Source organism: Myotis daubentonii, chromosome 17 (genome assembly GCF_963259705.1).
Source record: "Myotis daubentonii chromosome 17, mMyoDau2.1, whole genome shotgun sequence".
Lineage (NCBI taxonomy): Eukaryota > Metazoa > Chordata > Mammalia > Chiroptera > Vespertilionidae > Myotis > Myotis daubentonii.
In genome coordinates, this window is record NC_081856.1 from 34,536,075 (window position 1) to 34,548,765 (window position 12,691).

At 35.1% G+C, this 12,691-nt stretch overlaps 1 protein-coding gene across 2 annotated transcripts in view; it reads left to right on the plus strand.

The window, feature by feature from the left end:
* Window positions 1-12,691, plus strand: part of CSMD3 (CUB and Sushi multiple domains 3) — an 886,927-nt gene that overhangs the window by 598,513 nt on the left and 275,723 nt on the right. For both annotated transcript variants that reach the window (XM_059671887.1, XM_059671888.1), the window contains one exon: window positions 8,191-8,347. In XM_059671887.1, coding sequence (XP_059527870.1) covers window positions 8,191-8,347 — 157 coding nt within the window. The remainder of the gene's footprint in view (window positions 1-8,190; window positions 8,348-12,691) is intronic.

The window sequence follows — 12,691 nt, forward strand, 5'->3', positions numbered from 1 at the left end:
TTGGAGGAAGGTCACATGCACTTGTGACATGTGTTACCTTGAGAAAGAGCAGGACCTCAGTAATAGTGACTATGTGAGGGGATGTGGTGGTGAGAGATAATGGAAAGAAAGAAAAGAAAAAAAAACTTCAATTTAATGCATTATAGTGGATTTAATTAAATAATGATTTTTGTTTCATTGATGAAGGGATGAAAATTTATATTCCTAGCATTTTTTAAGATTTTTTTGGTATTTGCCTAGAATAATTTCCGAAGTTGAAAATATAATATACTCAATGTTACAATAGAAACTATCAATTCTAACATCCCCCTACTGCTAGTCTTGCCTGGGATTTATTCTAAATTGTTATTTAAAAATGACTTTAACAAGCCACTCTACAGAGATGATTTGGGATGGGTTTTTACCTTTCAAGTTTGACTTCTTCATGGTCTGTCCATCAGTGTAAGATGTAAAATGTTTATATGTTACCTTTTTCCTCCCGTTTATCCCAAGACCAATGATTAGTTCAGACACCTACATGCACAAGCAGTCAGATGCACCATCAAAGCAAAAATGAAAAATTCTCAGATTTTGGACTCCAAAGTCCTCTAAGGATAAAAGGTCAGTTGCTTTAACTGCAAACTAGTCCACAATAGCCCATCTCGAATCCCCAGAACTCCCAGCTTTTTATTTGTGTGGAATTGCATCCCAGGTTTCCAAAGTACTATTTCCCTTAATCCAGTCCTGGAAGATGTGCAGCAAGGGTTTTCAGTAGAGATAGAAGCAAAGCCCTTTTCTAAACCTAGTAGAAACAGTTTTCTTAATACATTCAGATTAGGAAATAAGAAGAAATAAGTAAAACAATAGGCCATCATAGAATCCTCTTGACCAAGAGAAGTTAAAAGCATTGTTTTCTTTATGTGGTAGGATTGGCTAAATTCTCTTATAATGTCTACTAGAGTCCTGGTGCACAGATTCATGCACAGGTGAGGTCCCTTGGCTTGGCCTGCAGGGATCAGGCTGAAACCAGCTCTCCGACATCCCCTGAGGGGTCCTGAATTGCAAGAGCAGTTCTTGGGTGACACACCCTGGAATCAGGCTCCCTCTTCTCTGGTTCCAGGTGTGTCACCCAAGAACTACAGTTGCCTAGTCACCGCAGCTCGGCAGCTCCTGCGTTGAGTGTCTGCCCCCTGGTGGTCAGTGCATGTCATACCTTACCGATCGGACTGTTGAATGGTCAGATGGTCGCTTAGGCTTTTATATATATTTAGATTAGAGTATAGAGTTTGCAAGGTGGTGTTTTTTTCTGGTTTCTCTTAAACTATAACATTACTGTATTGGGTTCTAATAAAAACAAAAACACAACAATAGAAAATATGTGTACGTATTTACCTATATCTAAAGACACACACATACACATACTTTTCCTCTTTGAGAGTTCACAATCTATTTCGCTGCTCACTTACTCACTCATACTCTCTCACCCTCCCCTCTCCTTCCATACACTACTTTATTTGTAACCACACTAGTAACATTTATATCAAGTGTAGAGGACCATATGACCCTTCTACGTAGTCTATTCCTGGCATCACTACCAGATTTTCTGACTCCTTAGATCTGGAGAAACTGTTTCAGTTAGTCTACACCTAGGATCATGTATTTTTATAAAACTCTCCAGATTATCTGATGACCAGCAGGTTTTGAATTATGAATATATTCTTCTTTGGTTTGATTCCTTTCAATCAGCAAGAATATTGAACTTTCCAAACCCTTATGCAAAATGTGTGATGTAATTAATTCTCTCAATTCACATTTAAAGGAGATATTTAATTAGGTGTAGACTCTAAACAATCAACAATGAATTGTTCCCATTGTCAGCCTGATAGCATGAAAGTTGAATACCAATCAGAAATACTGTTTTTGTTTTCGTTGTTGCTGTGTTTAGCAGAGACAACATTCAAGGGAATCATTCTACCACAGTCAGCATTGTGTAGTTTAAAGACTTATTTCTTATGCAGAATAGACTAAATGGATGATTATGGAAAAGAGCCAGCAAAATAACTCAAAATTGATTTTGAGAGTCCAAAAAACAAGGGTTAGGAAAATTAATGTCATATTTATGAAAAAGTCAATATTTGAAGGGCTTGATTAATAACCTATTTTAGGGGTATGATATGAAGGTTATTAATGTGTCGTTACTGTTGTTTTCTAAGATGTATTATTTTCAAGCTTTTTCCTCACTTGCCTGTGAGTCTTTGGGAGTGCCACTTGTAAGAGCCTGTTGTTAAATTGTCAGTAATTTTGTGAACTAGTTGTTACACATAGCCATTATTAAAAATTAGATTACAATTAGATTATAATTAAATTAATTAAAATTATATTAAAAGCAAAGGTAATAAATACAACTTTAATTTCCTAATTATTTTACTATCTTTAGGCTTGTTGTATAGTGTATTGCATCTCTATGGTGGAAATACTAGGTCAGAGTGTGCATCTCTTCCCAAGTCTGCATTCAATGATGTTGCATTGATAGTGTGATCGTGGTTATAGTGTCATCAGTGAAAGTGAGGCATCCCTTTCCCCACATAAGTGCTCAGGGCGGGGTTCTTATGATAGCTCAAGAAAAAGAATTTTCTGAGACTCACCTGGGAGGATGAGTGATTTTTTATTTGTGTGGAATTCCATCCCTCAGTTTCCAAAGTATTATTTCCCTTAATCCAGTCCTGGAAGATGTGCAGCTGGGGTTTCAGTAGAGTGAGAAGCAAAGCCAGGGTCTAAACTTTCTGTTCCATGGCGATCTGGGTCTGGTACAGCAGGAGGCTAGTTGCAGTCCATCAGTCCATCGTGTGGGGTCCACGTGGCTGTGGGTCATGTGGGCAAACTCAGGGGAGCTCGTGGAGCACAACCCCTGCTGCAAGGGTCCCAAGAGCCCCAGGAGCCAGGAGAAAGAAGTCCTTTGTTTAGGAAGTAAATCATCTCCTATCTTCCTGCGATTGCAGTGGCCAGGCCGACTCTCGCCCATGATCTGTTCCCAGCTGTGACTGACAGAAAGTACCTTCCCTATTTCATCTGGACTTTACTGAGCATGCTTCTATAATGCAGCTTCCCTGCAAAGCTGCACAAATGAATGCCTGTACTATGTGGCCTTCCCTTTACTCCTTTCCAGCTGTTAGTAACTAGGTTAAATTACAATAGTATCAATAATAGGGGTATTTTTACTGCAGACGTTGTCAAACACCACAAATACTGACTAGATTTATTGTTTTGCTCATATCTACACTTAGAGATGTGTTGTGTCTATAGCAATTACATTGTGCATAGCACAAAAAAATTGAGAAGCTATCTTTCCTAGTGTTTGAAAACTATTATTCCACTTAGAAAAGTTGCTCATATCATTTAGAAATCAGTTTTGTTCTGATAGAGTCATTGATGGGCTGCCGCCTGCACGCCCCACCCTGGGGAACAAACCCGCAACCCGGGCATGTGCCCCAACCAGGAATTAAATCATGACCTCCAGGTTCATAGGTCAATGCTCAACCACTGAGCCATGCCCGCTGGGCCTAATATAGCTATTTTTTGATGTTTCACTTTTATCTAACTTAACATAAAAATAATCAAACCATATTATACTCTTGTTTGTCAGTTGCAATTGTAACTTGCAGGAAAAAAAAAAGGTTTGGCAAAAAAAACCCTGAAAACATTTTGTGACAACCAATTAGCTCTATGGAATTTACAATAATAAATATTGTATATTTTATTACTATTTGTAAATTGCATGCTACACATCCCTTAAATCAGGGATTCATAAACAACACTCTAAGGGACAAATTTGGCCTAAGACCTGTTTCTGTAAGTAAAATTTTATTAGGAGAAGGCCATGTTTATTCATTGACATAGTATTTATAGCTCATTTTGTGCTGCAATGGCATGATTGAGTAGTGGCAACAGAAATGTTATGACCCCAGCAGCCTAAAATATTTACTATCTTATTCTTTTCAGAAAAAGTTTGTCAACTTCTCTTTATGTCAATAAAAGTTATTTTTAATGATCTGCATGAATATATACATTCCTCAATTTTGTTTGTTTGAGACCTGGTTGCTGAATATTTTCCAGTACATCCGCTTAGCACACATATCTATCAGCTCTGCTTGTTGTTCACTGCTAATCCTTTACCACCCATCTCAAAATCACTCTCTAAATATTCATTAGTATAAAGTTCTGTGGTAGGCCTCAAAAAACCCTTCACTCTCTCCCATACTGAGGATCACAGACGTAAAATGATTTGTGACAGGACTTACAACTTCAGTGGTAGAGTTGGGGGTTCAACTTTGTTATCCTATATAATAAAAGGCTAATATGCAAATTGACCCTAACAGTGGAACGACTGGTCATTATGATGTGCACTGACCACCAGAGGGCAGACGTTCAATGCAGAAGCTGCCCCCTGGTGGTCAGTGCGCTCCCACAAGGGGAGCTCCACTCAGCCACAAGCTGGGCTGACAGCTGCGAGCACAGTGGTAGTGGCGGGAGCCTCTCCCACCTCCTAGGCAGCACTAAAGATGTCAGTCAGACATCCCCCGAGGGCTTCCATGCTGCCAGAGGGATGTCTGACTGTTAGGCCAGGAAGCGAACCTAAGCCAGCAGGTGGACATCCCCTGAGGGGTCCTGGACTGTGACAGAATTTTCGTGTACCAGGCTTCTAGTGTAACTATAAAGCTAATGCCCCTGAAAAGTGGACCCTTCATTGTGCCACAACTCCCTTATTAGAATATGCTGGCTCATATAATTGAGGACACAATATATAGCTATTTCAGAGACATAAATATTTTTGAATACAAGTTCTCTGCTTTGTTTCATATTACTTTTGGAAAAAACATAAGATTTCAAATAGAGTCCTTTTTGATTGACCATTAAAACAATCTTTCTTTTTCACTCATACTTTGACATCTTCCTTACCTTGTTAGAAAAATGTATTTAAGTTTACAAATCAACCTATAAAACAAATGACAAAAAATTAAATTTGTAATGTCCATGAGTAGGAATAATTCAAAGGTTCATATACATAAGTACATGTGTAATTTCTCTCTTACTTTTTTATGTACTATCTGTTCTTAAATTTAGATAACACCTTTTTTGCTAATTCATTGGAGAAATGACTGAGCATATATCTTATAACATACATTCATTATAAAATTAACAACAGTTTTGAATGTTGATCAGCAGTTCATCATAATAAGGTTTGACCTTTTGAACCTAAGAGTCTATACACCATAACTCATTTCAAGCCCTGATCCATTACAAAAGTTTTGGTAATTGAAACATGGCAATATTAAATTTTAGTCTGTTCTAGTGTTAAACTACCAGATAAATTACAACCTTTTAACAAATTAGTCTCACCAAAGAGTTTTATTAACATTATAAAAGGGCTCAATGACTTTCATACTATTAATTCTTAAATTGATTTGAAATTCTATATTTGGCATAAAAGTAAGTCTTTATTATCTGAAGTAGGTGCTAAGTAACTAATAATGTTTCTGTGGGAAAAAACAAGAATTTATTCATTTCCAATTAAAAAGTATAATATTATACAGTAATCTTAGTTCTTTTAGCTTTTTGAAAAAAAAATAGATATTAAGATATCTGCTGAAAATAATAATAATAAAATATTATATTTTAAAAAAGAAAAATAGGCTCAAGTAAATAAAAATATTCTTAAAGATCCTTATTTTAATAAGAATAGAAATATGAGAAGTAACAGTCTCAAATAAAAGTTCTGTATGGTTCTGATTAGACCCAATAATCACTCTGTAAAGTAAATTTACTTTTAAATGAAAGTACATTTTGGTTCTTTTATCCTCTTACTTCTATGATTATATTCATGTCTCTTTCAAAAGTAATTTGTTTTTTACTATACTACATTGTCCTTCCCTGTTGCCTGTATGCTTCCATATGTTTTTGAATACATTTGAAGGATTTTATTTACCAGTTAAAAGCATTGACTTGATTATTACTATAAAACTCTTATCTTTTTAAAGCCTTCCTAATTTACACTTGTGTCATTGGATTTAATAATTTTATACATTCTTTTAAAATTCATGGTTGAATCATCATGCTTCATTTTACTTTGTTGATAGAGTAGTGCTCCTTTAGTGTTTGTTTTCTACCTTTTGACTGTACATTATTAAATAATCTTTATTTAGTGAGTTTAAGTGTTGAATTAGGTCCTCCCAGCTAGGCACATGATAATTCTTTTCCTGTTATATATTTTTAACATTAGTGCCTTTTCTTTTAATAGTTTCTTAAAAGTATGTTTCTAAGAAAGTTTCTTTTGAAAAAAAGTATTATGCTAGCTTAAAAAAATAGAAAGACTCGAAATAAATATATTTCTCCAATAACAGAAAATATTGGATCGTTTTTTAAAATTTTCTCTGGGTCAAGAAGGATAGTACTTAACACAATGCATAAATACCACTTTTGGGAACCTTGCTGCTCTGGCAAGATCACTAGATTAGGAGTTTAGTGATCCACTTTCCTACTCTAATGTGAGGCAAGAGACAAATAACTTTGAGGAGTATTTCTCAGCTTTCTCTACTGATTAACATTCACCTAAGAACTCTTAACCCCAACTCCATGAAACTAAATACTATGGAATAATATTTGTAAGATAGAGTTGATCTTTGTAGGACCACAAATCATCACAATATCTCAGAGTTTATGACCCGCAAGAGCCAATTTCCACCTCCTTGGAGGTAATAACCCCACATTGAAAGCACATGCTTCTAAGGAAAAACAGTGCTAACATGCATTACTGGTAAACCTTCAGCTTAATTACTAGACACATTTTGGAAAATAATCTGGCAATACGTTTTAGCCCAGAAATATCATATTTTGAATAATGTCTTATTGAAATACAAGTACCAAATAATGAGAGTTTATATAAAAAATTTGCTTATTTCAGCATTAGTTTTAGTGGTAAAAACAACAACAACTTGAATTCATTAATATGGGAATGATACAGCAAGTTGTGGTAATGTCACTGTATGAAATATTACCCAGCCCTGGCCGGTATGGCTCAGTTGGTTGGACATTGTCCTGAGCACCAAAAGGTTTGCTGGTTTGCTGGTTTGAATCCCATTTGGGACACATGCCTGGGTTGTGGGCTCAATCCCCAGGAGGGGGCATACAGGAAGCAGCCAGTCTATGCTTCGCTCTCTCATGGATGCTTCTCTCTCTTTCTCTCTTTCTCTGCTTTCCTCACTCTCTAAAAATCAATGAAAATATATTTAAAAAAATATTACACAGTGTTCAAAAGGAAGCCTCTTTATCTTCTGACCTGAAGAGATGTCTAGAATGCATTGGTAAAAGAAAAGCAAGTCAGACTGCAGTAAGAATGAGAATGATAGAGGGATACTTGGGAGTTTATCAGTTTTGCTTTTGTATATTTTTGAGTTGTTTAATTAGTTTCTAAAAGCATTTAGCACTGTTCTAAGTTAATATTTTAAGACTGTGCCCTAGCCAGTTTTTCCCAGTAGTTAGAGCATTGGCCTATGGACTGAAGGGTCCAGGTTTGATTCTGGTCAAGGGCACATGCCTGGATTGCAGGCTCGATCCCCAATAGGGGGCATGCAGGAAGCAGCCAATCAATGATTCTCTCTCATCATTGATGTTTCTATCTATCTCCCTCTCCCTTCCTCTCTGAAATCAATAAAAATATATTTTTAAAAAATGTAAAAGTTAGGTAAGTTAAAGTAAATGGGTAAATTATAGAAATTGAAAAAGAAGCATGTACATTTTGTATGATTTATATTATTAGAAAAGCAGGTGTTTGGTCCCCTTGAGCAAGTTGCAGAAAACAACCAATCAACCAACCTTGGAAATAAATCTCTTTGTAGTTAATATCAGCTTTTAAACTCTGCCATTAAAAATGAAGAAGAAAGGATTGCTTTCCTAATAAGAGAAGTTATATAACATGGGTTTGAGTATTACTTAGCTTCTACTGAGTTTGGGATTTTAAAATTATCCATGTGAATTTTAACTCTTAGCCTGTTATTTATAGGAATCAATATGCATGTATAATTTTCCTTTGAAAACATGTAGTAAACTTATTTAGGAAGATTATGATAATTTTTTTCTTTTATGTAGATATAAATACATCATCTGAATTAGTTATTATTGGCACATTTACATTTTAATTATAAATATATTTTGCAGATTTATGATGGAAAAGATAAAACAACTCATCTATTAGGTGCTTTCACTGGAGCGTCTATGCGAGGACTGACTCTTAGTAGTACTTCAAATCAGCTCTGGCTAGAATTTAATTCTGATTCTGAAGGGACAGATGAAGGCTTTCAACTTGTCTATACCAGTAAGTATTTTGGAAGAATAAAATTGTCAAACACTAATTCTGAGAATCTGTTAAATAATTGAAGTATACTAGGTGAAGTAAAATCCAACATTTGATCATCAGTTTGCAATTTGCGGCTGCCTTTTACAAACATATTGCATTTGATCCTAACAATAACTCCATAAATTACAGATATTCTAACTGTTCCTGTTTTACATTTTAAATAACTAAGGTTCAGGAAGGTTAAGTAATCTGTGACTTTGAGATTATTTGTTTATTTTCAAAATGGCACTATTCTCCCCATCGAAAACTTAAGAAATACAACTAAACTCTTTAGTAGATAGGAATCCAATATTTTGGCTCCCACCTGTAATTGCAAAACACACACAATTTGTGTATGATAGAACAGTTGGACAGTTATTGATGAGAAATGATGGTTTCAGGTGATTTTACACTAAAGAGTAGCTAAGTTTTTATTTTGTTTTGCCTTTTTTTGTGTTGAATTACTTTATTAAAAATAACTTTATAAAAACCTACTCTATTATACTCAAACAACTATTCTGACAATTAAACAGGTAGCAGTTCAAAGACCATGAATCATAGGTAGGTAGATCACATTGTCATATGAATTAATTTTACAATTGCCAAAATATAAAAAAACAGACTAATTACATCAATGAACAATAAATTCTATTCAAATTATATATTTATGGAGTTTCTACCCTGTGTAAGACACTGTACTAAAAAGTAAAGCACAGATAAATTGAAGTGGTTATATGTGTTTAATAAACTCACCATCAGATCAAATAAATTCTTAGGAGTTCAGAATACTCATTTAATATAGCAAAATAAATTAAGTAGCAATATTCAGGAATCTTTAATATTAGAATATTTGAAAAAAAATCTAATGACCACTCTAAATTTTCTCAAGAGGTCAGATGAGTGGAAACTATTACGAAAACAGGGAAATTAAAAAGGTAAAGCACTAAAGTTATTCACATGGAATTCTAAAGGGGATATGAATCATAATCATTTGTTTAAATATTCTTAATGAAATTTGAAATAGTAGACAGAAGAGTATGGCTCATTATATTAATATATTTTGGTGTATAATACTGAGAGCTTACTCTTGTTCCCTGATTATGTCAAGGCTTTTTCTACTTGTTCTTTAATTGTTACATCATTAACATGAAGGAAAAATAAATTAACAACATGAATGTTAAATACCTATTTTTAAATCCTAAGAACTTTGTGTATAATGGGATCTTTTTATGAAGTCCTTGCAAAGACAAATGAAAATCCAAGCCACTTATGTTACAAGTATACTGTTTGATGGACTAAAAGTAATAGTATTGAGGATTATTGCTCAAATATAAATGATGTGATCTCTTTGGAAGGGCAAATATTTTTAAATATGCTTTCTTCTCCTCCTTTCTGTTTTCTAGCAAGGCTGCTGACATTTTTCAAGTCATGGCTCAATGTTTATATAATGGCCTTTCTTTGTTCTGCATCATTTTGCATTTCTCCATGTCTAAAATGTTAATGGGTTTCATAGAGGAAATAGAAATTTTCTTTTCTGATATTTAAACTCTATGCAACTTGACATTATTGATGCAAAGAAACTGGGTATTGTAGGACATACTTGGATTCTTTAATTTAATTTATTGGAGTGACATATCTGAATTAATAAATTGTATGGGGAGCTTGGGAATCTGGGATGAGGAAAATCATTGACTTTATTGTCATTGGCATGAGTTATTGGATGCCAAATAAGAGGAAACTTAAAAAGCAAATATTTGAAGTCACTCTTTTTTAATGACTCTAATTGATCATCCTTTAGCACGTCTTTATGAAGATAGGGAACTAAAGAATTTGGGAAGAAAGTATAAAAGCAATTATTTTTAAAAAGGGTATATCTATAAATATGTGTTTATATCTATAATTAATGTGACAGTTATCACACTGTATTGTGGTTATAATTTTTGCAAACATACTGTGCATAGTTCTTCGGGGCCATTTCCCTTCATAATGCCTTTAGTCTGTTTTAGTTCAATTGTATCTATTTACATATTTTTTTTGGTAAAATTAACATATGGTCTCAATACTGTGTTTATAAAATGCCTTTATGATACAGCAGATTCTACTAGGCCACATACTTTAAATATTCATAAAATTCTTAGCAGCAATAATTCATCTCCTAATGAGAGAATATACTAGGTGTTCATATATGGGAAAAATGAAGCAGCAACTGTATTTGTGTTTGAATTCCTGTGTCCAGCTATTCCTAAATTCAACTCCTCCTCTGCCATTAAGAGAATTAGAGGCAGGAGAGAGGACATTAAGGTGGGCAGGTCAGGTAAGCATTCCTGAATTAGGTGGTATTAAAGGTAGGGTTGGTAGGTCACAGAAAGAAATAGGGAGTATCCCAGGCAAAGAGAATAGGACAAGGAAAGGCACTGAGATTAAAAAGAACATATTAAGCACTTTTAAGGCATATGCTACAATTCAGATTAATCCCACTTACCTAGCTTTTCTTAATTCTAATCTTAGCATAAAGAAGCCTTTAAGACCACCCTTGTGTAGTGACACACTGTCAAATGATAGTCACTTTCTAGCTATCTTTCTATTGTCGGTTTTGTTGAGTTAGTAACACTTGCTGTTGTGTGGTTATTTTCAGTTTGAGGTAGACAGAACCTCATTTGGCTGAGATAAAAATAAAGAAATATTGTAAAACAGGCCATTGGGGGTTCATTTCCTTTCAATTGTCTTCTTGCTGTGTTAGGTACATAATCACCAAGAATAGCAAATAGTGAGAATAGTGACTGAGAGGCTGGTTTTGGCTTAAAGTAATGGAAAACCTTCCAATGGCTTAAACAACAAGGATGTAGATGAGAAAGATGACGGGTAGGTTTGACATAGGTGTTCAAACTAGTCAGTAAGGGTCTTGCCCCTTTCTTGCTACTGTGGCCTCCCTAATGTTCACTTTTTCTCTTCATGCTTGTGACACGGTCACAGGATAGACACATTCAAGGCAGGAAGAAAGGGAGAAGAGGCAGTGCCAATCACACGCGTTCCTTTATCAGGAATGCACTTTCCTCTGTTAGACACTCTTACCTTTTTTGGTCTAAAACTGGGCCATGCGGTTATGCCTGAAGTTTTTTTAGAAGGCACCCCAGGAGATGAAGTATTTGGCAGACTAAATGGTTTAGTATTAGGCCACCATGATACACTGTCTGATGTGATTCTCTAACTGCTTGTAACAAAATCAGGGGTTTGCTTTAGTGAGGAAGAAGAGGAAAAGAGATAGTGAAGAGGCAGCTTACAGTGTCTACTATCAGGTACAGCGATAGCAGATATGCTAAAAATTAATATGTCCACAGGTATTGCATTAATATATGCCTCCATGATTAATGGTGTCATGGAAGCCCAGAGAATCTTCGGTGTTTAGAAAGGAAAAGCATTGGTTTACACATTATTAATATTAGCCTTACTATGCTAAGAAAACAGGGGGCTTGTCTCACTTTCTTGCCACAATAGATAAGTCATACACATACCTAGGATATACTTGAGGGGAGAAAATGTTACACCCTTTGTCACACCCCTTTATTTCCTAAAGCAGATTAAATTTCTTCAGTCTTTACCCTTTAGAGTTGTCAAGAAGAATCTTATTTAGTCTTTTACTCCCAAATAAGTTTCTCAGTCAATTCTAGTTTGATTAGTCAGTTGAAGTGGGGGCAGCTATGCAGATCAAATATAAAATCTCTGTGACACTCGGTCAGACCTTGGCTGCAGCAGGGTTTCCCACTGCTCCTCCATCCCTCCGGCCTCGCAGAAGCAATTACTTCCTTGAGTCAGATCGCTTTCCCATTCTTCTCAAGATAATGGCCATCAATACTCTTGCCCTTGAGAAATCTGAAACTCACCCAAATAAAGATCTAGATGAAGCATGTTTTCAGGTGCTTTATATAACACAAATGAGTTGTTAATTTCCCTGTGTCCCATAAAGGCATGGCTGTTTTTATGAGAAGGTATAGGTGAGTAAAATAGGGAAAAAATGACCGTTCCTTTTTCCTAAAGTTGGCAGAACAAATCAGAAAGTCAGGTCTTGATACAGTATCCTTGCTAAACCATTACTCTGCTCTGGGTAACACTCTAATATAATTTGGGATATCCTTATAGTATATTCTGACTAGACTCCTTCAGCTCCTCACTGCACATTTCAAGAATGCATTTCTAAAACTTGGTGTCTTTTATTGCATTTCTCTCTCTGAAGGCTAAGTTGTAAAAATGTCATTTTTTATTTGGTGACTTGTCTTCCCTTTTACTCCTCTACTGGAAATAATTTATTGTTGAAATTACTTATTT